This window comes from Sphaeramia orbicularis, chromosome 5, assembly GCF_902148855.1.
Source record: "Sphaeramia orbicularis chromosome 5, fSphaOr1.1, whole genome shotgun sequence".
Lineage (NCBI taxonomy): Eukaryota > Metazoa > Chordata > Actinopteri > Kurtiformes > Apogonidae > Sphaeramia > Sphaeramia orbicularis.
Window position 1 is genome coordinate 29,953,786 of NC_043961.1, and position 26,715 is coordinate 29,980,500.

Consider the following 26,715-nt stretch of genomic DNA (forward strand, 5'->3'; position numbering starts at 1 on the left):
TTTTTAATTTCTTGATGCTTCATGAAATAAAATAGTGAATGCAAGGCGAAGACGACGAAAGAGCAGTGATTTATCTAATCCACTGTATAGTCTTTGGGGTTATTGCGCATTTACAGACGCTTTGTGGATGTACTTGTTTAGATTACCGGCATACACCGGAAACACTCTCCTTGTATAAACAAATTGAAGGTCGGGCCAACCCCGCCCGACAAGAGCAAGAGGTTGTATAAAACACGGAACTTCATACTTAGCCGATAAGAAACTGTAAAGGTAATGCTGAGCCGCACAGCTTTTAACACCGTTCCAGAGACTTCGAGTTCGAGTGTTACTCACAAAACACCGCACAACAAATATAAAGTTTAACTATTTAACTCTTCTCTGATATATACACCCGAATTATTGCTGTCACCACTGGTTTGTTAAACCTGTGGATGTGTTATTCGTTTACCGTTAAACTCCTCGAACATGAAAATGAAAACGATCCCTGGCATCAGCTGATCACGTGTTCACGACATTGGCGCGGAATTTTGTTTAGTAACACTGTGGACAAGCTAGGAAATTAACAGTGTGCTTCATTTTTATTACTTTTTTAAGGTTTTGACAGCCAAAAACATAAATTAGTTACAACTTAACATACACAACCTGGTGTGTAGTCGGTTTTATTTCTACTGAATTATTGCACTAGAGATATTTTCGTCAGACTAACTACAGTAGGTGATGGTTTTGACTCGTTAATGATGCTTAGTTATGCTAGGTTTTTGCTTCGGCTACAAAATGTTAGGTTTAGCTTTTCAAAATCTAATGACTTTTATTTTTCCGTAGATGATGCGCAAAAAACGACGCTCCTCTGTGGAAAAAGCAGAAGGAACTACTACTACGACGAGTAGTAAGTTAATGAAGTCAAAAGTACACGTCGATCCTGTCATACTGTGACTTTTGTGTCCCTATAGTTTATTTTACTCAACTTTTTTTTTTTTTTTTCGAAAAGGAGCCACATATTTATAACAGAAAAGAAAGTAACCTGTACTGATGTCAATGTGTAAACGTGGTGTGTTTTAAATGTGTATTCTTGATATAATATTTTACTGTATTCATTTCAATCCATATTCAGGTCATGCTTAATTTTTGTCTTTTTGACACTTTAAAATCCCTACAAACATTATACTGGCACGAGATTTCTGTTTTCAGTTAATCTATTAGCATGTATTTGTCACTCATAAACATTATTAGTCTAAAAAGCCTATATCACTTCAAACAAATGATAAACATAAAGTATATAATATTGTTTTACATGCTAGAGGCTGAGCTTGAACAGTGTGTTTTCTTAAAAGTTACACATGTCACACAAAAAATATGCAAACTTATCGGACCAAAATAATACCCAATAAAAGGATCAACCATCATAACTGTGTGCTAGTAAAAGCTTTCCCAGTGAAGTCTACCATCATGCTTTCCAACAGATTAAAATGTTCAGAATGCATCAAATTATATTTTTTGCTTTTACAGAAATGTTGTGCCAAATTGGAGTATGACAGTAATGTAATACGCAATAACTTAAAACAAAAGTGTACCTAAAATATAACAGCTTTCAAATGCTTGATCAGCTGTCTATATAAGACTTCTTTTAGTGCTGTAACCGTTCAAGAAAAATTCTGTATGATAAATGTGTTATCGTCTCCTCATAGAAGCAAAGAAGAGTCGCAGTAGTAGTCGCCAGTCGAAGGAAGCTGTTCCAGAGGAGACAAATGAAAGTGTTTTTGGCATCTTTCTACGAGAAGCAGGTGTTACCTTGAAACATGGTGGCACACCTAATGAGATTGGTAATGACATTTAATCCCCTTTTAAAAATTAACCAGATTAATGAATGATATCATGTATTCATCATCTGATATTTCCCCTTCCAGCTGTTGACCAAGTCATTTTCCAAAAAAGGGTACAGAAACAACTCCAGAAGAGCCCCAGATACCCTGGAGTGAGTATACACAGTACACCAAATAAGTAGAAAATAGAAAAAAAAAATTACACATATGTAATTGAGTGACTCACTGTTGTTTGTTTGTTCAGATTGTACAGGAATTCATTGCTGGATTAGAGTCTCATATTGAGGATGCTGATAGGTTTAGGAACAGCCTCCTTCCATGTGTTCCACGACTGCCTGATGGAGACTCCAGGTATTGATGAGTCCAAATCCACTTTAATTTGTGGTGAATGCTAAGCTCATGTCAGGAGGCCTGCATGTTGTAACATAACTAAAACTCTTGGTTTGTGATTTAGTTGTGCCAGCTCATTCCAGGAAAGTCTGCTGCGTATGCTGTTGGGGATTGAGATGCTGCAGGTAGAAATGTCTGCGTGAAACATACTACATGCAGCAAAACAAACACAGAGTGACTTTCACTGTTGAGAGAAATCTATAGTCTATATCTGCACCTCAGCGCTTCATTTGTCTCTTTCTCTTCTCTACATTACAGACTTTGATCATTAACACCTTGCTTGAAAAACTCCCTGAATTTATGCTCGACGGGTCAGTATATTTAGTGGCCGTCTTCTTTTTGTTTGTGTGTGTATTTCTTTTTATAGCTTAAGTTTTTCTAAATGTGATTGTGCTCTATTCCTCTTAGAACTAGTGATGGAGGACTCAGTATCCCTCGCATAATAATTAACCAGCTCAAATGGCTGGACAGGATTGTAGACAGCAAGGTAATCATTCCTGAGATGATGGGTTTTGTTGCACAGGTAGTGGTTAAAGCTCTGAAGTTATTAAAGCTGTTTTGGTGTTTAATGATGTATTACATTATCTGTGGTAGCTTTTACATGGGAACGTGCTTATTAATTTCTACCATTCTTGTCATTTTTAGGAGTTGGCTACTAAGCTCATGGAGCTGGTGTCTGTGGCACCAGTAGATGTTCAGCGTGACATTATCACCAGTTTACCAGAGATACTGGAAGACTCCCAGCACAATGACATAGCCCAGGAGCTCAAGTAAGTCCAGTAAATCTCCACTCTTTATCATTATCTGCAGTTATATGTGGATCAGAGCTCAGATTATCCATCTTACTGTTTTCACCTGTGGTCTCTTTAGCTCTTTACTTCAACAGAACACTCAGTTGACCGTACCCATCCTGGACGTCCTCTCCAGTCTGAACCTCAGCTCCTCCATACTGGCTGAGGTACTACACCTGCTCTTTTTATAGTTGAAATTTAAAACATATCTTTTCGTAACTCATGTTACATATTGCTCCACAAACACATAAAAACAAGCGAAACAAACATAAAGAGAAAAGTTGCATTGTATGATACCATAGCATGCAAGTATTTAGGTATTAAGAGAAAATTTAGTTGTGATATGGGAATTAAAAACTTTGAATATCAGTAGGATTTCTCCTAGTTTTTTTGGGTGTGAGGGGAAAAAAGTAATATTAGGAATACTAATGTTATTATTAATAGTGTTGTTATTGTTTGTTTTTTTCTTTCTTTTTTCCTCTTTGCCTGATGGGATGATCATTGCTCTGTTGAAGCTATGATTAACTATATACTTGCAGCTTAAATTAATGCAAGGAGGTTGAAAAATTGTCATGTATGATTTAGGGGAGAGGGGTGGGATTAAAAAAGTGTTTACTTCTTTCCACTCCTTTTTGGATGTATAAATAACACTGAAACTGTAGTATTTCTTTTGTACTTTTTTGTCTTTTGTTGATAATTTGCTTCAGGACTTGGCTTTTGTTGGTGGGTATATAGTGTTTTTTTATGTCTGAAATAACACATCCATTCATTTATTTACACAAAGGAGTAAAAACACACCTGTTAACATCAGGGAAGTCTCTCAGGAATGATCAAATTACCGGTAGAACCTGTTGTGATGTTAACTCCTGGTTCTGTGTGCTGCTTCAGGTTCGTTCCGCTGTCATGTCCACGTTGGCTGCCGTCCAGTTGGAGGACCTGCCTGTGGTGGTCAAGTTCATCCTGCACTCTGTCTCAGCCTCTGATGCATACGAGGTCAGAGCTCTACAGCATTTTGGGTTTAAACAACACCTCAATCTTCTTTTTGTTTTGAAATCCTTAAGTGTGTTGTATCTTTTTTGCTTCTCTGGGATAGGTGGTGTCCAACCTTCGTAAGAAGCTGGAGCTGGAGCTGTGTGTTCTCCCTCCAGGGCTCCAGGCCTCCCAGAGCCACATCATGAGCAAAGGGAAGACAGTGTAAGACAACACAGTTCAGTTCACTCACACTACACCAAATAGGCTTTTGCTTTGGGTATTTCTCACTGTATAATATCTACAGATCCACGAACTCACCAGCAACTGGAAGACAGGACAGCGTTACTCTGACATTAGATGGCATTAAGACAGCGGTGCGATTCCAGAAAACCATATCTGAAGCTTGGATTAAGGTGAATGATGATATTTTTTAAGCTTCTAAATGTTTCTCTGGTGAAAGAAATCTTAAAAGACACACTTTTAATGAGAAAAGGCTATGATAAAACTTCAACAATTACGGTGTAACTTATTCATCTCTGTTTTAGTGATACTAATGGTCTGTTTTTCTGTGTTGTTTTTTATTAGGCAATTGAGTCAGTGGAAGAAGTAGAGGATCACAAGGTGAATATCATCTCATTGTTTTTTTACCCCGCCTCCCAAAAGGGAGGCAAGGGGTAGTGTATTTGGTTCAGTTTGTTTGTTTGTTAACACTCTAGCAGCAAAACTATTGGTTGAACTCATACCAAATTGGGTTTATAGATTGCCAGTGACCCAGAATAGATCTGATTACATTTTAGGGAAAGTAGGCGAAAGTTCAAATTTTTAATGAATTTTTAAATTTTTTTTTTCTCCCATTCACTTATAATAGGTGACATTTCAAATGTCTATAAAAACATCAATTTTGTTTCAATTTACTTCAGACTTGGCACATATGTAGAGGCAATTGATATGCTGACATCACATACATAGACATGATGACATCAGCTGGATCGATGCCAAAATAAGCTACAGTACGTGCAAGGGGTGAGGTGTGTTGTGCCTGCCACCACTTTTTTAGGCATTAATTCAAAGATCAGGTTTTTATTAATGGGTGTTAGTGAGTTTCTGTGTTCAAAACAAAATCAAACTACTCATTTTGGAAAGTAATTATAAATTTACTCCTAAGGGATAGAGGCTAGCATGTCATTTGCATCTAGTTAGATTTTTTTTTTTTTATTGCTGAAAAGGGTCATTATATAGAAATCCAGCCTTAAACAGTCAAAAAAAACAGCTGCTCTTGGCCCAAATAACACAGTTACCTGTTATTGAATGATAAGTGTTGGGGCTTGGTTGTGTGTCTGTCACTATGTGTGATTGTTTGGTGTACTCTATGTACTATGCCAGGTTATAGATCTACTGGTGCTGTTCATCCTCCACACAACAAATGCAAACCAGAGCCGTCGGGCGGCAGAGAGGGTCCTGAAGGCCAAAGTGAGGAATGGACAGATCCAAGAGTCACTGCTTCAGAAAACGTTCAGGGACTATGCTCAGGTGGGTCAGTCTGCAGGTATACAAGCTCAAATATATAATTGCTACCACAGTTGTATAGTTTATAACGGAGGTGACTGTGATTACATCTGTGACCAAGTTGTGATAATTTAAGTAATAAAGCTGTTTGTTTCTGCATGTAATTTGTTACTGTGCGATTTATATGCACCCTTTCACTCATGATTCTGCAGGTCATGCGTGGGTATTTTCCCTCCATTCTGGCCCTGGCTCAGTGTTTGTTGCGTTCCCCTGATCCCAGTGTGGTGCCTTTTGGTGGACATATGTATCGACACTCATTCACTGTTTTTGACTCTTACTGCCAGCAGGTGGGTTGAAGGTTTGTTTCTATAATAGTCATGAACATGTTTGTGATTTTTTTTAATTAAAAAAATCTTTTGAAAAGTGTAAATACAATTGCATTTACATTTTCAAGCATTTTTCCTTTTTAACCCCCCCCCCCCCCCAAAAAAAAAAAAACATTACAAATTCCAGAGGGAAAATGAAAAAAAAAAAAAACCCCAAAAAACAGCCAGAAAGTTAAAGAGAAACGTACATACAAAGTGAGCTAAGAAAGGTTGCCAGGTATGAGAGAACTTCTGAACGGACCCTTTAACAGTATAGTGAATCTTTTCCAGTTTGACATAGTACATGACCTCTTTCACCCAGTGACCATTACAGAGGTGGCTCTGGTTCCTTCCATTTTAGTAATATCATCTTTCTAGCTATGAGAGTACAGAAAGCCATCATGTTGGCTTGTCGTTTAGTCAGGCTGACTTTTCTTGGGTCACTGCAAACAGGGCCATAAAGAGACATGGCTTTAATGAGGTGTTACAGGATTTAGTCAAATAATCAAAAATAGCTTCCCTATGTCGTAAGTTAAATGTGTTTTGGAGGGAGGTTTTCAATGCCCTGAAGGAGGTTTTTAAAATGAACATCTCACAAAACTTCACAGTTGCAGTACTGGGAGTAATACCTGAAGGTCTGGATAGAAAGGCAGATGAATACCTCTTGAATATACAGGGTGGGGAAGCAAAATTTACAATATTTTGAGGCAGGGATTGAAAGACAGTGTATGACCAGTTAGTTTATTGAAAGTCATGAGAATTTATTTGCCACAAGAAAATTGACATAATAGAAAATGTTTTTATTCTATGTGTCCTCCTTCTTTCTCAATAACTGCCTTCACACGCTTCCTGAAACTTGCGCAAGTGTTCCTCAAATATTTGGGTGACAACTTCTCCCATTCTTCTTTAATAGTATTTTCCAGACTTTCTCCTAATAGTTTTGCTCATAGTCATTCTCTTCTTTACATTATAAACAGTCTTTATGGACACTCCAACTATTTTTGAAATCTCCTTTGGTGTGACGAGTGCATTCAGCAAATCACACACTCTTTGACGTTTGCTTTCCTGATTACTCATATGGGCAAAAGTTTCTGAAAAGGTATGGATAATAGTGTTAGGTATGATTATGACATCAATATATGTTTGGTTTCAAAACAATTGACGTAGTGCCTGCTGAGAAAAAACAACTAAATGTTCATTGTAAATTTTGCTTCCCCACCCTGTATTATTCGTAATTCACTGCTGCCTTAAAGTCGATAACCATTAGATGGATGAAGCTAGAATCTCCCTCATACAATACATGGATTCAAAAAGTTTGGGATATTTATCAAATGGAGCAGATTAAATTCTCACTAAGGCTTCAGAAAACTGCCTTTACTGAAAGATGGGAACCTATGTTAGATTTATTACTGCAGTAAAACTTATTGGTGATGCATAACCTCATGTTGTATATTAATATGCTATCATCCTGCTTCTGACTGGGATGTGCACCTGTGGCCTTGTGTTCTGGAGTGGACATTATTTATTTGCTGTGATTGTTGTTGTTTTCTTTGGTTTCTATCCTGTATTGCATGTGGAGGTTTGTGTAGGTACACGTGCAGCTGGGAGGGAGGAAGGAAAACTTGTTAAACTGTATCTGTATGTGTACATTGTATTGTACTGATTAAAAAGAAAATCTAATAAAATCTAAGTTTAAAAAAAAAATGTCCAGAACATGTGTACCAGGGTAGCAAGTCCTCGTCGATATCTGTCACATGTCGGGTCAAGATCCATTTTAACTTTACACAGTCTTGTTTTAGTCCAATGAAGACAATATACGATTTTTAATTGAGTTACAACATATCTGAGACATAGAAGACGAATATATTCTGTTGATGAGTTTTTGCCACTATTCCTCTGAGAACTGTTGGCCCAAATCCTCCCATGTTTGTGATTTTTATGAGGAAATTCTTTGTTTTGTTATGTGTTACAGGAAGTAGTGGGCTCTTTAGTAACTCACGTGTGCAGTGGAGTGGGTGGGGAGGTGGACATGGCTCTGGAGCTGCTCTGTGGCCTGGTTACAGAAAAACCGTCAGAAATGGCCCTTTATGCTGTTTTTGTGAAGGTAGGGAGATGCTAATCTGCTGATGTAAAAGTAGACAAGAGATTAATAATGTAGATATATTTGCAGCTTGTAAACAGGTATAGAATGTGTAATGGTGTAAAGTAAAATGCCCACAGTATTAATTGTTTACTTTTGAACTGATTGTGATGTTTGATGCAGGGTGTCTTGGATTACATGGACAACCTGACACCTCAGCAGATCCGTAAACTCTTTAACCTTCTGAGCACACTGGCGTTTGGGCAGCAGCAAGGATCTCACATCCAGGTGAAAAACCATGCTTCGACCATTTCCCACTTCTCTAATACTGACTGAATACAATGAAAAGTAATATGTATTGCAATTTAAAAAAAAAAAAGAAAAAAAAAATGTTTGAACCATACCCAGCTGTCTTCTTGAAGATAAAGACACAAAACAGCCCAGTCTGTTTTTCAACATATTTTCTGGCTTTTCATTGTTGTCCGGCGTCCTCTTAAGACTCCAACAAACTGTTAGATTTCAGTCATTTCATGAGTTTATCAGTTGTCACACTGTGCAGCAAGACTGTGATCATAACAAACTGAATTACTGACTTTCAGGTTACGATGTAGATAAATGTAAAAAAAAAAAAAAAGTTTTACCTTTTTATTTTAGCTGCTTTTATTTATATATTTATAGTAGATATTATATATGATGTACAGATTGGATGGCACTTTTAAATTTCATTGTACTTATTACAATGACAATAAAACTATTCTGTTCTATTCTATTCTACAAATACAAAATATAACCAGCGCACATTATCTATTTGTGCTTCCGGAGTTGTTAACAATGAAGCTAAGCTAATGAGCCCACTGTTACATAAGGGGTATTTATATGTACGGTAAAACCTCCAAGCTGAGAGGTAAGAGAACAATGACTCTCCCATTGTGACTCAGGGAAAACAGGTCAACGTGGTGTAGACTGTAGTATATATTTTTAGCTACATAAACTGATCAATGACTCAGTTCATCCTGACTTGATACTGGTTGTTAAATAAGTCATAAGCTGTAATCACACTATGGGACTGTCAGAGTACATTTTTGACACTGAATTTTGTCCCAGTCTGCGAACCTCTCTCACTTTGCAACATAAGGCCACTGTTTTTATAGCCACAACTAAAGATATCGCACATTTTGTCATCGAAATTGCACAGTGTACTTGAGTTTACATACCTTTATTTCTGTCTCTCCTCAGGATGACATGCACATCGTTGTCCGCAAACAGCTCTCCAGCACCGTGCCCAAATACAAGAGGATCGGTATTATCGGTGCTGTTATGATTATTGGCAGCATGGGGGCTTTGAGGTGAGGGGGTGTTTCTCACTGGTGGTGATGGGATGGTGATGTTTACATGTTGACGCTCAGTTGGTCTGTTTGTGTCTTCTGTACCTGTTCCAGGTCTAAGGGGAAGGATTCACAGAACAGCTCTATACCTCAGGAGATGTACAGACAGGTACTCAGTCTAATGAAACAGTGTGTTTGTAGCGAGCTGAGACATTTCTTTTGGTTTACCTTTTTGTTTTTTTTGGTTTTCAGTTCAGGTTTAAAATAATTGATCAATTTTATGACTATGTCAATATTCTCTTATCTTTGGGATGTTTAAAGTACACTAAATGCTTAATTATAGGTTGACTCAGCACTAGTTTTGTGGTTTTATAGTGTGCGAAACACTGGGTTTGTACGGGTGCTTGAAATCCTTGAAAATGCTTGAATTTCAATGTTGTGTTTTCAAGGTCTGAAAAGAGCTTGAATTTTAGTTTAAGTGCTTGCAATTATAACTCTGTGATTGATTGATTTATTTTTAATATTAACTCTGCCAGGTTAGATGCCAAGCCAAAGCTACTTACAAAGAGGCGATACACTTTGAAAAATAAAACTTTATGTCAGAAAAGAAAATTAGCGGGTGCTCTCAGGTCGACTCCAGGTACATTTTTATCTTAATCTTTGGCTCGATGCGAATGTGTCTGAAGAACGCCAAGTGGCTTCATTTTTTTTTTTTTTTTTTTTTTGGATGAAACTTTGTGTTCTTTAATTTCTTAACTTTTTGCTATTATGAAACATAATTTTAAGTATTTTTAGTATAATACAATGTACATAATTATGATAGAAAGTGAAAAAATAATCATGAGTTTATATATTGCTGTAGATATAGTGCAATAAGGTGCTTTGCTGGAAAAAAATGAAAATGACCCTTAAAAGTGCTTGAAAAGTGCTTGAATTTGACCTTGAAAAATGTGTACCACCCCTAAAAACAAGTAACATATATTTTATTAAGTTTGATGCAAGTAATCATATGGGAAGTGCTCTTATGAAACTGATACATAAACTATTAGACTGTATTATATTATAGGTTATTCAGCTGTGTGAAGAAAACCAGGCAAAAATTGAAAGGGTAGAAATGTATAATGTTTGGTTTGACTTAGTATGGACTTGGTTTTTTAATTGTAACAGAACAGTTGTCAGGTTTGTGGTCTGTACAAATGTTCATGTGTTTCGTTGCAGTTGACTGCCCTGTTGGAGCTGGTGCAGTCGAGCAGCCAAAGCTCAGCTGAAGCTACAGCTCTGTACTATGATGAACTGGCCAACTTGGTCCTCACGTCCACCCTGGACCCACAGGTTCAGGTGCGTCTCAAACAAACACTGATGTCATTTTTATTTTATCCTCAAGTTATTTTTACATCAGCCAGAACTGTGAATGCTTTGAAATTCAAGAAAAAAAGATTGAGTGAAATCTACTCTGCTTATTTTCATATTTCTGTCAATAGGAGAAGATTGGAAGTAGTGTCTTAAATGACTTCCAGGATGACTTTGTGGTGGATCTAGGCCCTGACATAACAGGGTGAGTGAAAGAGAGGTGGCTTTTTTTTTTGGTTTGGATATTACATATTTGGTGTCATTAATGCTTCGATGTCTGTCGGTCTCAGTTCCTTCCCCTTGTCTGCCAAAGTGATGTACAACCTGGATGAGGATGAGAGTCAGGGAGGCATCGCCATCAACCTGTTGCCTCTGCTGGCCAGTGACTTCCAGAACAAAGGGGAGCAGCAGAGTCAAACCACGAAGTCAGTCACCACATTATACCTCAGATTTTCTCATTGGTAACAACAAATATGTTGTAAAATCTATAATCAGTGAGGATCTACATTTGTTCCGTTTTGAATTTTGTAGGAGCAGGAGAGCGTCCCCACTCTGTTTGTCTCCATTTTTTCGTCTGCTGAGATTGTGTGAAGAGAAACAGCATCAGGGAGACCTAGAGGAGATCGATGCCCTCCTGGGTGAGGAACTTAACACTTCTGCTTGATAAACAGTTAGTTCTTACTTCTGTGGCTGTAAATTAACTGCTTATTTTGTCCACATTCTGGACGACAGGTTGCCCTCTGGTGTTAACAGACATGGATGTAGGAGAGAAAGTGGAGGCTCTTTCCAAAGCTGAGAGGGAGTTCTTCTGTACTTTGCTCTTTCACTCCATCAACTGGTTTCGAGAGGTAACTGCATGCTGATATTACCCAAGTATCATTTACAATATTTGGGAAATGAACTGCACCTCTGATTCCTCTGTGTTGTGATAGGTTGTAAATGCATTCTGTCGTCAAAAAGACACTGAGATGAAGATGAAAGTGATGACTCGTCTGCAGAACATCACCTATCTTCAGACACAGTTGGAGAAAGCTTTGGCAGGTGTGTATTTAATCCACGTCCCTAAAATCTGTTCATTATGTTCATTATTTTTTATTACCTTTAATAAAAGTTCTGATGTTGTTTTTAACATTTGTGTTCCAGCAACACCTGGCTATGTTCTACCTGTTGCTAACTTTGATGGAGAAAACACTGAAGGAGTCACACTGAGTTCTGCTGCTCCTGTGAACAAAACTAAGAAAGGTCAGTGCACAACAAAAAAAGTGTGGCATGAGCAAAACTTCATACCTCAGTAAAGGAAATGACTTATTACATAATTCACAAATATACGATTCTTATTAGGGCTGCACAATTAATCCAATGGCAGGTTCTTTAATAAAGATTAAAAAAGGATGTAATGTAAAGGACCAATGTGAGTCTGGTGATGTTTTGGATTCAGTGAAACTGGCCAGAGAGACATATTGTGTAAAATATGTAAAAGAAAGAGTGATCTATGAATGGGAACAAGACAAAAAACCTCAAGCCACAACTGTTCACTGCAAAATATTGTAATATTTATCACAGTATGTCTTTAACCAAATTGTAATTACCAGTATTTTTTGTTTTTTAATGTTTTCAGGTTTCCTCTTTATAACTACCAATATCCTTCTCCTAATAGATGTATTACATTAATTTTTACTCCGTCATTATATAGAAACCACTGATTATGTACTAGGGTTGTCAAATTGAGCATGTCAATTTTATGATCAATTGAAAAATAATTTATGGATTTTAAATAAAATTAATAAAATGAACTCAATTTGTGCCATGATGAAGGCCAGACAACATTTCCTGCATCTTTTACTAAGGTGTGGGTGTGTTTGTTTATATTTTAGAACCGGAAAAACAGAAACAATCATAAAATGATATTTTATTTCTCTGCCTTATATTCACTCTCACTCACTTTCCTCTTTGCATCTTGCTCAACCATCCGTGCATGCTCTTTCTCAGTGTGGCTTTTCTGCTTCAGTGAAAAACACACCTTTTACAGTCCGTCTGAAATAAATTAAATTATAAGGAACTTCTGTGATTCCACAGCCATACACTGACAGATGAGCAGCAGAAAAGCAGCTGAGAGTAACATCTGTTGAAGCATCTGTGTGATGGTCACATGATGTACTACTGATGGCCCTTAGCTGATCATGTGACAGACTGTTTCTATAACTGATTGAAAATACTTTGTATGAAGTCAGATAGAATGAAAGACATTCAGCCTTTTGAAACCTCAGCTGAATGTTTTGTATTTTCCACATTTATTGGACTATTATGGAAATCCATTTGAACCTTGAACTTGGAATATACTTAATGTTGTCATTTAGAATTTACAAGAGTGAATAAATGAAATTATTACTGATTCAGAACAACTTTACTTATCTCTAAGGTGAAATTCTTTGGTTTTGTTCCCTCCTTTAATTTTAACTGCTTTCTAAGCTGATGTTTCATAATGATTAACTTGATGGTTTTGAAATTAACCTTGTACTTTACATACAGGTATGGATTTTGTTCTTCATAAACGTAGATCTGAAATAGGCCTGTTGAGCTGACCATCAGTTTCAATGGTTTTAGTTAAAACTGTAATTTACAATGTGTGTATAAAGGTGAAAACATTCTAAAAAATTACAAATTAAGGCTCAAAATAAATAAAAAATTACAAGTAAACAAAATACTGCATGCATCTGTGACGCATAAGAACTCAAAGTGGTGTCCAAATGATAAAAGTGTTTCAGGTGAATATGAAACAATGGGTGTTTTTCTGTCATCACATAATATATATCAATATTGTACAGCCTTAGTATGAATAAGTCTGTATGATCTAAACATGGGAATAAACACCTCAATATATTTTTCAGATGGGACTGGGAAGAAGAGGAAGGCTCCAGGTAAAAACTCGTCTGAAAGCAGTTCTCAGCTTGAGGAGGCGACTGAAGCAGATGAAACTCAGCAGGTAAAACAGTTTTTCCCCAATGAATCTGAAGTCAGTGTACAAAGTGTCAAAGTTAAAAATGTGATTGTACTTGTGCTTCAGGATCTGCCTGAGAAGGAGAAGGAGAAGGAGAAGGAAAAGGAAAAGGAGACCAGGCCGGGAATCAGCCTTACGTCCTACAGACAGTTTTTCAGGGAGTTGGACATGGAGGTGCTCAGTGTGCTCCAGTGTGGTTTAATCTCCTGCTCTCTTTTAGACTCTGAGCTCCATACAAAGGTAAGAAATCTGGATTTATTTTTTTAATTTCAGGACATTACTGGTTAATCATCAGTCACTAAAACGCACAGGATTAGCCAGTGAACAATGATCATAACTTCATTTTAACCCTACCTGTGCAGCGCATACTGTAAATACTCCTGTGACAATTTTACATGATTAAGGTGCGAGAAGAAGTTCTGCTGGGTCCTGCTGAGCTGGTGTTCCTGTTGGAGGATATGTTTCGGAAAGTGGAGTTCAGTCTCATTGCTGCCCCTGCCAAGAGAACTCCGTTCCTTAAGGTATGTAACTAATGATGCATTTGCAGTGATGATAGGTGCAAGTGTGAAAAGTTAAATATTGTCAATCAGTGTCTTAAAAAGTCTTAAAAGTCTTGAATGTACAAATCTGCATTTAATACCTTTGAAAAGTCTGTAAAGGGAATTAAGTTATGTTGCCATAAACTTGTTTGCTGTGTTATGCTAATGTGTAAATGTGTCTGGGAAATGTCCAAGCTGCAAAGAATGTACTCAGTTCCATACATTCCAACCCGACAATCTATATTGAAATTAGGAACTAATTATTGCTAACTTTGCAGGCCCCGGTAAGGAATGATCATAGAAGTGAAAAGTGAGCATGGGGAAGTGCAAATTTAATAATGCCTGGTTGGAGTAAATAAATATATTTTCCTAAATTCTAAGATTCACAAATTTTTGTCAGTATTGCTGTGAAATGGGCTTTGAATTCTGTTCTAAGTAGTCTTAAAAAGTCTTAAATTTAACTTGTAGAAACTTGTAGGAACCCTGTACAATGTTTTGACAATGAATTCTGTTCATTATTTACACATTTATAAAGTCTGAGGTTGTTAAAAATTTGGCTCCTACACTGTGAAAAAATAAATTATAGTAATTTCCAGGTTTGGGGGGGGGGGGGGGTGGAAAAATATATGTTATATAATCATAGAAAAAGCAAATATTTTTCTTGCACAGGGGAAGATGGATAGGAGTGCAGGCTTCTCCCACCTTCAACAGAGGAGTCCCAAGGATATCGCTTCTTGCAGTGTCCAGCTGCTGCCGGCCCTCTGCTCACACCTAGAGAACTGCCACAACCACTTCCAGGTACGAACTCACACATTGTCTTTAGTTATAACTGCAGACAGTGGCTCTTTTCTAGAACAGTAAAATTCTCCTGTGGATACTGGTGCATTTTACAGACCGTGCTCTCTGAGAATAATGGCGTTGTGGATGGACCAGCCACTGATGTCCAGGAGCATCAGCTTATGACAACGGCCTATCAGCTTCTCCTGCAGGTCCTGAACACAACCTTCAGCTGGTGAGGAGCAAAAGCACTGACTTTACCGTCTGATGGGATAGGATGTTTTTTTTTTTTTAAATACTTTATTTTTGACAGATTTTTACATTTTTTAACAAACAAATGATAAAACAAAAATGCAAAGACACAAGAAGAGCATCAACAAGCACAGACAGGGAAGTATCAAGACTTAAAGTACAACAGTAACGAAGTGGGTCAATGAGTCACAATATTGTCCCATCATGGTAATAGGGTTGAGTTAGCTTAGGTGTTGTCCTGTTTCAGTCCATGTCATATCATTCTGATATATTCTCATGTTGCGTCAGATCATGTTCACGTGTGCAGAATGGTTCCTGTGTGACATCACTTTGCAAGCATTGAAATAGCATAGAATGGGCACCTGTACCTGTCTACTAGAACTGGCTACTGTATTTCAACATTCATTAAGGGGTTTTATATGTTTTGCTTTTACATGTATTTGAGGACATACATCCACCTTCAAGTCTACAAATACAAGCATAGGTACAGATTGTTGTTGCACACAGACAACTACATATTGGTATCCCAACAGATACACATACACCTACTGATATGATTATACTTCCACCATTTTCATAGACATTTGTGCACATTTTCCTGATGTGCATACTTACATATGTTGATAATGAAGCACACAGATATTGAGATACATGTGTATTTTTCAGGAGAAGAATAAGGTGTTTTCCTATTGGGGTGTCTCATCTTCTAGGAGAGTTGTCCTTTTTTGCCAATAATTAGTACATTTGTGGGATAGGATGTTTATTAAATTGAATTTTCCTTTAGATCAACTGTTTTTTTTTTCCTTTTAGTGTGTGAATGTGTATGGTAGATATGAATAGGCTTTTATGTTGTTTGTTTATACTGTTGTTTGTATTGTTTTTCTGTATGATTGTTGTTTATCATGTAAATGTTTTTCTCTGTTGAAAAGCCCAACCAAGGACTGGAGTTGCAAATTAGCTAAATGCTTTATCCTCTATATGCAAAACATCAGATGTGTCCACAGTGTTTCACTGCATTGTCCCTGATAAATGAATGAATTAAAAAATGTCAGTAGAAATATACAAAGTACAAGATTTTAAAGCAGTTTTACAGTTCAGTGTCCAATCTATCATCTGGATTATCACCTTATTCAGAGTCCAGCTGCATCCCCAATAGACCACCACCAGCTGGTGAAAGATGTGTGGTATCTTAGAGCAGAGGTCTGAGGACCCGAGTCTGTTTGGGAATAAATGGTCCGCTCTTATCCTGTTTGTTTGAGCGAATCTATATTCAGTGAACGGTCCATCTTGTCATTCGCTTCTTCTTGAGTATTCAGTGGCTGAAGAGGGGACTTTTGAGAATCCACTACCATATGAAATGTTCAGATTGTGTGAACTGTGGGTCTCTGTCTGCCAGGTCTGGATTCAGCCAGCCGGGTCAGCGGAGCTTACTGAAGAAAGCTCTTGGAGTTTTGGCAGGGCGACTTAAAGAAGGAGGTGCTGAGCTGTCGATGGAAGAACTTGTGAAGTGAGTATTAAAGGTTAAGAGCACAGAGGTCAGCCGTAGTTGGTAATTACATATCCTAAGGTATGGTTATTATTCAGCTTTTGTTCTGTAAAGGGGGACAAATGAGAAAAACAGCCTTTCAAAGAGCCTTTGCCAGACGATTAAAGATGGGTAGGTTATGTAATTGTTATATCTTCCCTTTTGTTTACTTGTTTCAGACACAGCTTTGAGTATTTGCTGAACTTTCGCAGCACGATGCCGAGTCTCAGCACAGCATTGTGTCTGTCCCAGCTTCTGTCCACTGTGTCAGAGAAAGGAGGATACTCCTCTGCCTACAGGGAGCAAACTGGTCAGTGTATTTTACCACATTTATGCATCTAAAGTACTGTCAACAGAACTATGTCAATAACTGCCATTGTTTGTGTTAGCATCCCTCGCACGACGTTTCCTGAGCCAAGAATGGGTGACACCCAGCGGAGAGAAGGAGCGAGGGACCAAGTTTAATGAGACCCTTCACACTGTACTGAGGTGTTTACATGAGTCTTTCCCTCATTAAAAGACAGCGTTGCCTGTTGTGTCAACTTTATACAAACTTCAATACGGTTCCTTTGCAGCATTTACCTGGAGCATGTTGATGATGTTCTGAAGGCTGTGGAGGAAATAGCTGGAGAAGGAATCCCTGAGCTTCTGAATGCAGCCAAAGATGAGAGCTCCACATCCTGGCCCACCCTTAACAGGTACCCTCGTCTCATCAGAACCATTCTTATTTTTCAAACAAAATGAAAATGAGGCCTTTGAAGTTGCTGTTACATAAAAATAGTTCAAGGGCACTCTCACACCTGCCTCTACTGGTCTGGACTTTCAGAGGTTTTGGTTTGATCCAGTCCACAATTGCAGGTGTGAAATCTCTCAGACCAAAGTGTGACCACACAGCTGGTTTTTGGTCTGCCCAAAAGAGGAGAGTTTGATCTGGAACAAACTAACCCATGATTGGGTTCATATACAGTATGAAAATACTTTTGGATGCTTCTAACTTTCTGAAAATTGACAGCAGGGGTACCCCATGCCTCGATTCATCAGTAGATTGCAAAAGTAGTGCTAGTAGATCGGTTGCTAGTAAAAAAAAATATGCTGTAGATGTCAGACTATCATCTATCCTCCCTATGGCATTTGACACTTGTATCCGGTCTGAGATGTTTTCTCTTCTAACACGGGGTCACCACATTTATGTGGTCAAAGTCCAGTGAGCTCAGTGAACTACTTCCAATTTATATCTACTAAAGAAGTGCTATAAAAATGAGCGGGATAGCGGGACTACATAAGAAATCAAATGCCGCATTTCCACTATGTGGAAACGGCTCGGCTCGGGTACCAGATACTATTCCTGGAGACCGTTTCCATTACAGGATACTACCGACTTTACAGTTCCTGGACGTCATAGTGATGCAGCGCGTTACTTCCGTGTCATCTGCTCAGAGAATTGCTGATAAACTCGCTTGTTGCGTGTTGTCTTGTCAAACTCATGCCGAATTTTTACGTCAGCCACCGAAGACTGAATCTCCTGACTGAATGGTATAGTTTTTTGGGCTGTCATCATGTGGATTAACCTACCGCTATATTTACTGTAAACTTCCGCATCTGCTTTTTGTAAAACGGCGGGTCACAGAGACAACTCTCTGACCAATCAGTGGTCTGCAGTGTTTACACGTCACGTTTTAGTATCTGGTCCCCAGTCCTGGAACCTCAGCGGAGGTGATACCAAAAAACTAGTACCGGATACCATATTCCAGGTCCTTTTTCGTAATGGAAACGCAAAAAGACCGAGTTGAGCCGAGCTGAGCTGGTACCACATAGTGAAAACGCGGCAAAAAACTACATGCTTACATTACATCTGCCATTGCTATTCCAAAGAGGGAAAATGTGGAGAAGCACTATGGAACTGTTCATAAAAGTTACGACACTGGCTTCTCTCTGAAAAGCAAACTGATAAAGATAAAAGTGAAGGAACTAAAAATCACAGTTAATGGAACAGTAGTCATTTAATCATTAAGTCCAACTGCCATCCCACTATGACTGATCATTTGTTGGTCTGCTTGATGCTGGTTCCAGTAACTACTGTCCAGACTATGAAACCCTGGTTGACTCCATTCAGTCGTCAGAGTACAGTAATGAGCAGACATGTATTGAATTATGTTGTGCCATAAGAGTTCATGCAGTTATGCAAGGTACAGCTAATGTATACATAAAGTATATTCATTAAACAGGAAATCACACAAGTCTGTTGTCCCCAGTAAGAAGAAGAAAAAACAAATGGAAGGTGGATGAAGTAGAAAAAACATCTGAATTAACAATATGACAACATCAGACTCAAGGACATATATAAACTAGTCAGTATCAGCACCCAAAAAAAAAGTGTGACCCTTGGTGCAGACTTTTAAGTGCCGTTTATTTCCCTGCCATCTTAGCTTGGGAGAAGCTAGAATCACCATGTAATGACAATAAAACAACTGTAGTCATTAATCACTGTACTAATCCATATAAATATCTTTAGTAATTACTCTCACTTTGTTTTCTGTGCAGGCAAACATTCTTGGTTTTCTATAAAGTCCTAATGGCAGAGTTAGAAAAATCTGTCCGGAAGATTCCTGCTGCCAGAACTGGTGACAACGCTGAGGTGAGCCACCAGGTGTCCCAGTTGACACTGTGTTCTATTACCTGGGCTGTTCAGCTCATGTACATCTCTAACTGCTATTACCAAGTGTGTTGTTAAATGAGTGTTACAGTTGTTTTTTTAATGTCTCACTTTGTACTTTGCACTTTGATTTTATATCTGTACAGCACTTTGATTGAAAGCGCTTTACAAATAAATCATTATTATTATTATTATTATTATTATTATTATTATTATTACTTTTATTTTTCTTCCTTTTAGGTTCAGAGTGAGAAGCTGCTGACATGGAACCTGGCTGTCAGAGACTTTCACATCCTGGTCAACTTGGTTAAGGTGTGTCATCTCTTTGCTTTAAAATCTGTTAATTTTCAATCAAAAATTAGTTCTGCTTTGGTTAACAGGCTGTTAAATAAATGGGGTCTTATTCTTTTTATGTCAGTCCCACACAGCAATCTATATTAACAGATTCCTGGGCTTCAGTGAGGTTCATCCCTTTATTTCTTTGTCCTATTTTTTCCTGCAGGTGTTCGACTCCAGGCTGGTGGTCAATGTGTGCCTAAAGGTGAGTTGGTTTGGTTTGCTGGAAATTTCCTCTTCAGTTGTTGCTCAGTTTCTATTAATATTAACTGCAATGGTGCTGTTGTAGTATGGCCGCCTTTTCCTGGAGTCTTTCTTGAAGTTGGGGATGCCACTGCTGGACTACAGTTTCAAGAGGCATAAGGTAGTCATGAAATGTCTTGTTACTCATGGTAAATAAGTGCAGTACAAAACTGAAGATAATTGTAGGATGAAGATAAATGTAAAGAACTTTGGTTAAACTGGTTAAATTTTGGTTAAACGGAAAATTTTGATGCTTAGAGGTTTGAATTTACATCGGCTTCACAATAACATTCAGTTACTATTCACAGGTCAAAAATTCTGAAGCACAACAGTGATTGGTGAACCACAGTTTGTTATATCCTTAGTTTTCTATATTAAGACTAGTTTGTCAACTGTAAATACAAGCAGTCACATAGTTCTGAACTCCCCTTTGCTTAGAAAGAGCTTGCAAATATCAGAGTACAACTAGAAGTACTACACTAGTATCTACAATTGTAATATAAATATATTTGGAGGATTACAACTTCTCAGTACCAGTGTCTGTGTGACCCACTGCAGTGCATAAATATTACATAAACTACAGAAATCTTGCAGTACATTACAAGTAGAGGTGTGGACATTCACTGGCTTCATGATTAAAATTCCATTCCACAGCTCTTACTGCTGCACACATCATTTGTGGGAAATTGCCCTGGTCCTGCTTTGAAATGATATAAAATCAATCAACTATATTAATCACATGAATAACATACAGTTGGTTAATGCTGTTACTTATTTGGTTCATCTCTAATTAGCAGTATATAATGCATCCCTCTTGGGTTAATATAATAATGTGACTGTTTACACTCAGAGAATTGACTAGCATGGCAACCAAAGTTCTTTTTGTTGAATAACCATATGTTTCAATGTTTGATTAAGGAGGATGTCCAGAGTTTGCTGAAGACCTTCCAGCTCAGCACCCGGCAGCTCCATCACATGTGTGGACACTCCAAGGTAGCTACAGAACGTCATGCTTCTTATCACTGTCTTAATGTTTTATTTTCTTGGATAACACATCTACACTGATGTTCTCAATATTCTTGAGACATTCTGGGTCAAACATTTGGTAGTAGCTGATGGATAAACACACTGCCTGTACAGTGTCTTTTTGACTCCTGTAAATTTTTACAAATACAATGTCAGTTTGCAGCCCAGGATAGAAAGGTCAAACCATGCACACATTAATCCTCATCTGATTTATAATCTTATGTTAATGTGTCTGTGCTCAGATTAATCAGGACACAAGCCTGACCAATCACGTTCCAGCCTTGAAGAAGAGTCTCGAGCTGTTTATTTACAGAGTGAAGGCCATGCTGACACTCAACAACTGTCAGGAGGCATTTTGGATGGGCAACCTCAAGAATCGCAACCTAAAGGTTAGACAGTACTGAACCTATATTGATATAACTTCTATTTGTTTTTGAGCTGGGTACTCAGAAGGATGTTCTCCGCTGCAGGGAGAAGAAATTCTATCTCAGAGGTCGCAAGGAAGTGAGAATGAGGAAGATGAGGAGGAGGAGGAGGAGCAACATGTATCGCACCTTCAGGACCAGTCAGAGGATGAGGTACTAAAGCTCTGCTTCCAGGCCAATTTAATCACTTATGGTTTTTGTTGCCGATGCAAACGCATTTCAGGAATAATCACTAGAATGCATTTTTGATGAGATGAATTGGAAAATAAAGGACAAAAGTGCTGGTTGGATAGAGTTTTCAAGAAATATGATAAAGCAGTCCAGCAGTCACCACCAAAGCATTCTGGCCATAGCAACGTGATTGTAAGGCCATTGTATTCCATAATTACTAATATCTCCCAAAATATTGGTCCTATCAACTTGCCGTTTTTGCTACTGCCTTCCTTGACCAAAAATACATAAATATGCCAAACTGCAGCAGTAAGTTCTTTACAGATTTTGTGTGATTCCCAAGATGCACACACACACACACAAAGGCCACTTGTCTTTTACAATACAGATGTGCAGACAGTGTTTAGAAGTAGAACTGGAGCTCAGAGACAAACATTCTTCTGGAATAATACCCATTCTCTCATTAATTCATTGAATTTCACATTTTGACCCAATACTGTATCTTGAAAACTACAGCCAACAAGCACTGTGGACTTAATTTGCTTTGTTAGTGACTCAAATTTGGTTTCACCACTTCAATTTTCAGTGGTTTAGGTTCACTTTAAGATAGAAAATAAACCAGTTTAATTTTTTTTATTTTAACACTTATCCTTTTTATAAAATACAACCGTAACTTCATCAGGGTCAACAGCAGGTATCTGTTAAATGTCTCACCTGTTATTAAGTAACAGCAGTTTACTGTGATACACAGACGGTAAAACTGAGGTTCTGTGGGTGGGGACAGATTCAGTGACTGTAACAAGGGAGTGAAATAATCTCACCAAAAATTAATACACTAATTTTTCTACATCTGAACCAAAGTTGTCAAAGAATGACTGAACTAAAGTAGTGGGCCTTTTAGTGTGAATGAACATAAAATGACTGAGGAGTAGAGTGTTAAGTAAGTAAGTAAGTAAGTAAATTTTATTTATAGAGCACTTTTCACAGACAGTCACAAAGTGCTTTATCAAGTCAAATCAGAATCAAATCAAGTTTACAGAGACCCAACAGAATCCTCCAGGAGCAAACACTTGTGATTGGTGACAGTGGCGAGGAAAAACTTCCCATTAACAGGCAGAAACCTCGAGCAGACCCAGACTCCTGAAGGATGGCTGTCTGCCTTGACCAGTTGGGGTTAAAGAGAGAGAGAAAAGGAGACGAAAAGAGAGAGTGATGGGGATAGGGGGAGGGTTAGGGTAGGGTAGGGGAACACATGGAGTACTTTATGATGAATACATAAGGTGTAATCAGTTTGTGGTGGCCCTGGGTCAGGTGGGAAACTAAAAAGCCTTTTTGAACAGGAGGGTTTTGAGGTGTTTTTTAAAGCTCTCTACAGAGTCCATGGACCGTAGGTGTAGAGGCAGGTCATTCCATAGACGTGGTGCCACAGCTTTAAAAAAAACCTGTCACCACGTGTGCTAAAACAGGTGCGTGGAACCATCAGCAGGTGCTGTCCTGAAGACCTCAAGCTACGAGTCGAGCTGTAGGGCTGGATCAGGGAAGCAATGTATGCAGGGGCCTGGCCATGTAGAGCCCGGGAAGTTAGCACCAGAATTTTGAAATGAAAACGATATAAAACAGGGAGCCAGAGTGTTAAAATAGAATTTTTATTTAAGTAATTACCACCACACAAGTGATAGTGTCAGGACAAACAGCCTGTAAACACAGCTGCTGTTGGTCATTGCTTTGAGAAGTTTTAGCCGTTAAAGTTCAGTAAGAGGCAGTTGAAACTGTGAAGACTGTTGGGTTGATAAGATAACTGTTGTAGTTCAGCAGCAGGCTAATGATTATAAGCTGACACAGTTAACATAGTGAAATCTGAAAAGTTCTGTTTGAATGAACTTTCTCCCCTCTGCTGCTTCATGCAAGTAGGTTAATAACTTTAATTTTCCATGTTCATCAAATGTTTCTTTTGTGCTCTCCTTTAGGTCCAAAATAGCGACTCTGAAGGAAGAAGAAAAGTTAACAGAGGGGAAGAGGAGGATCAAGATAATATGACAGATGACTCTGACTGATACTGTAATTAACAGGATGGTAAATCAGTTTGCTTTGATTTTAAACTTCTGCAACATGTTAATACCTAATTTCACCTTTAAGAGTTTTAGATGTTTTTATGCAACACTTTAATTAAATACTGCTGCTTACTAACAAATGTGGTCCACAATGACGGTATACTCTATAACAGGGGTGTCAAACTCATTTTAGTTCAGGGGCCACATACAGCCTAATATGATATAAAGTGGGCTGGACAGGTAAAATAGTACAAATAATAGGATAAGAACCTATAAATAAAGTCAACTCAAAAGTTTTCTGTATGTTTTTGAATGAAAAAAGTAAAAATCTGTAATGAAAATGTTTACATCTATGAACTGTACTTGAACATAATATGAACAAATATGAACATCCTGAAAATTCTTACGAAAAATAAGGGCAATGTTAAAAATATTACACCTTAATTTATCATTTAGATATGTGCATCACAACTTACAGATCACAGTGGATCTACAAATACACAAAACATTTAGTAACAGACAGAATATTTTCAAAATTCCACATTTCAGACATTTTTGTAAAAGGCCAATCTGTAAATGTAACCATTTTTGTGTAATTTTCCTTTTTTTTTTTCTCACTAAAGCCTGAGGAATATTTGCAGTTTTCATTATTTATAGGTTATTATAATAGTATTTTACTGATCTGAACCACTTACAAATTGAACTGACCTAAAAGGATTTTAACACCATTGATTGTTTATATCTTTAGTGTAATTTTTGCTTTTTACAAATTCATCTCAAGGGCCAGATTGGACCCTTTGGCGGGCTGGTTTTGGCCCCCGGGCCGCATGTTTGACACCTGTGCTCTATAAACACGATGGTTGTTTGTAAGTGTACAAAAACACAACTGCGAGCACATATTTCTTGAGATTATGAACCATTTACTTATGTATGTTTATATCTGGTGAAAACCTACCTAATAATAGGGAGTTTTCCCAGTGAAGTTAGGTTCCATAAAATATGTTATGTTTTATTCTGTTTGTTAACAAAATTAAAAGTGTAAAGTTTCAATTTAATTTTTCATGTGGTATTAAATCTAATTTTCTTACAAGCAGATATGCTTTAAATCTGTTACAATGAAAATGACTCAGTTCTTTTGAATGTTATGTAATGAATTATTTAATACACATAAAATATATTTTAAAAGCTTTAGGTTACAAATGAAAGGTGAGTGTGAGTTAATGTACTGATCATACAAAGGTTTTCTTTGAGCAATCGATTAAAAATAAACATGAAAAAAGACTTTAACAGCTGGTGCTCATGATTTTGAATCATTCATACAAGGACATTGAATGAAGTGTAATGATGCTTTTCAGGGCGCTGAATATTTATTTATTTATTTTTTACATTCTTTGTTTATTCTGAGAAGCAAATCATACAAAACGCCTCTTTTGTGTACAATTCAATGTCCACACCTCAAATGTGAATGAAAGAGTGAGTTGCTAATCCAAGTGTTTTAGGAGAATATAGAACAAATATAACAAGTGGGTGGTAGGAGAGGGCTTGCTGCACTTTTTCATCAACAAGATGAATATTTTTATAAGTATTTTCTCAAATAGACAAAAATTAGTGAAGCCTGGGAAAAGAACACCATCGTGTGCAGACTAAACACTGACATCCTTGTTCTTTGTTTAGGGGCAGCACTGATCAGCGTAAGCTTCAAATGATGGCGAGAAATTTCAGATACGCGAACTGTTGTGTCACTTGTGAACGTGTACTAACAAGACTAGAGAGATCAGACACAAAAGTTGGATTTACAAACTAAAAAGTAATCAGACAAACCATTTCTATAAATCTGTTACCCTCACATCGAGGTTGGCGCCCTCAACAAATCAACTTGTAAAAGCTGTCAAATTCAAAATAAATATTTAGTCCACACACTGTTTACAGTTTTTGGTGAAGTTCTGACCTCGACTGGGATATTGTCAGATGGTGGAAGGAATACTTCGAGGATCTCTTAAATCCTGCCTTGACATCTTCTGTAGCAGAACCAGAGCCTTGGGACTTGCGCGTCACCGTGGCTGAGGTACCTGGGAAACCCCTTTGTGACCAGGCCCTGGGGGTGGATGAGATCCAGACCAAGATCCTTAAGGCTCTAGTTGTGGGGTTGTCTTAGTTGGGGACAGTGCTGCTGGATCACCAGACCAGGGAGGTGGTTCCCCTTTGAAGAAGGGGGACCAGAGGGTGTATTCCAACTACGGGAGATCACACTCACCAGCCTGTGTGAAGATGTATGCCAGGGTTCTGCAGAGGAGAATCCAGCTGATAATTGAACCTCAGATTCAGAACGACTACTGTGGTTTTTGTCCTGGTTGTGGAACAGTGGACTAACTCTCTCCCCTCTACAGAGTCATGGAGGGTTCATGGGACTTTGCCCATCCAGTCCATATGTGGTTTGTGGATTTGGAGGAGTCATTCAACCATGTCCCTAGGGTGTCCTTTGGAGGGTGCTTCAGGAGTATGAGGTTCCATGATCTCTGCTGGGGCTGCCTTTTGTTACTGATTCTGTTCATAAATTTGATGGACTGAATTTCTAGGTGCAGCCAGGGAGTGGGGGTGTCCAGGAGGGGGCCCTCAGGGTCACATCTCTGGTTTTTGCAGATGATGTCCTGTTGGTTTCATGAAACTGGCCTCCAGCTTGCACTGGGGTGGTTTGTGTGAAGCAGTGGGGATGAAAAGTCTGGGTTTCTCTGCTTAGCCTGCTGCCATAGATGGACAGATGGATGGACGGTTGGTCCAGCAAACTTAGAAAAAAGGAATCCAAACTTTAGGGGTAGGATAATCTATTTATTATAGTCAAGACATCATCTGATGTAAAATAGTTAACACAAAACCTGCATTTACTTTAATTTAAGAGTTTGAAATCATTCTATACACATAATTTTCAATCATTGAAGTTGTTTCTGGCCGTTTCAGTGGTCACAGAATTACTGTGCCACAATAGAAAGTCTTGGTAAGTGAATGAAAAAGTGTAACCACATCTGACCCTCAAAGCCTCATGCACTATTTCAGGACTTGGACTCTTAACACTTACGAACCACTGTTTTCCTAAAATGGAAATTCATGATGAAGAAAAAGGAT

General features: G+C 38.0%; 1 protein-coding gene across 3 annotated transcripts; it reads left to right on the forward strand.

Moving 5' to 3' along the window:
• The first annotated feature begins 546 nt into the window (after positions 1-546).
• On the forward strand, positions 547-25,471 carry fancd2 (FA complementation group D2). 3 transcript variants are annotated; one of them, XM_030134609.1, is made up of 44 exons: positions 547-565; positions 823-886; positions 1,686-1,820; positions 1,905-1,972; positions 2,065-2,171; positions 2,275-2,335; positions 2,469-2,521; positions 2,619-2,697; positions 2,856-2,980; positions 3,081-3,168; positions 3,890-3,994; positions 4,095-4,195; positions 4,278-4,386; positions 4,559-4,594; positions 5,357-5,503; positions 5,692-5,826; positions 7,817-7,948; positions 8,108-8,212; positions 9,161-9,270; positions 9,364-9,418; positions 10,468-10,587; positions 10,731-10,804; positions 10,890-11,024; positions 11,131-11,237; positions 11,332-11,447; positions 11,532-11,640; positions 11,743-11,841; positions 13,488-13,582; positions 13,664-13,837; positions 14,002-14,118; positions 14,806-14,934; positions 15,030-15,148; positions 16,562-16,672; positions 16,870-17,000; positions 17,080-17,179; positions 17,266-17,388; positions 19,232-19,325; positions 19,584-19,655; positions 19,846-19,884; positions 19,969-20,043; positions 20,841-20,915; positions 21,191-21,337; positions 21,419-21,526; positions 23,512-23,849. In XM_030134609.1, exons 2-44 carry the CDS (start codon positions 823-825, stop codon positions 23,596-23,598), a joined length of 4,371 nt encoding a protein of 1,456 aa, XP_029990469.1. In that variant the 5' UTR covers positions 547-565; the 3' UTR covers positions 23,599-23,849. The 3 variants fall into 3 exon arrangements, with proteins under 3 accessions (XP_029990469.1, XP_029990468.1, XP_029990470.1); XM_030134608.1 differs by having other exon boundaries at positions 548-710; XM_030134610.1 differs by lacking the exon at positions 547-565 and adding an exon at positions 25,270-25,471 and having other exon boundaries at positions 23,512-23,617.
• The last annotated feature ends 1,244 nt before the right edge of the window (positions 25,472-26,715 follow it).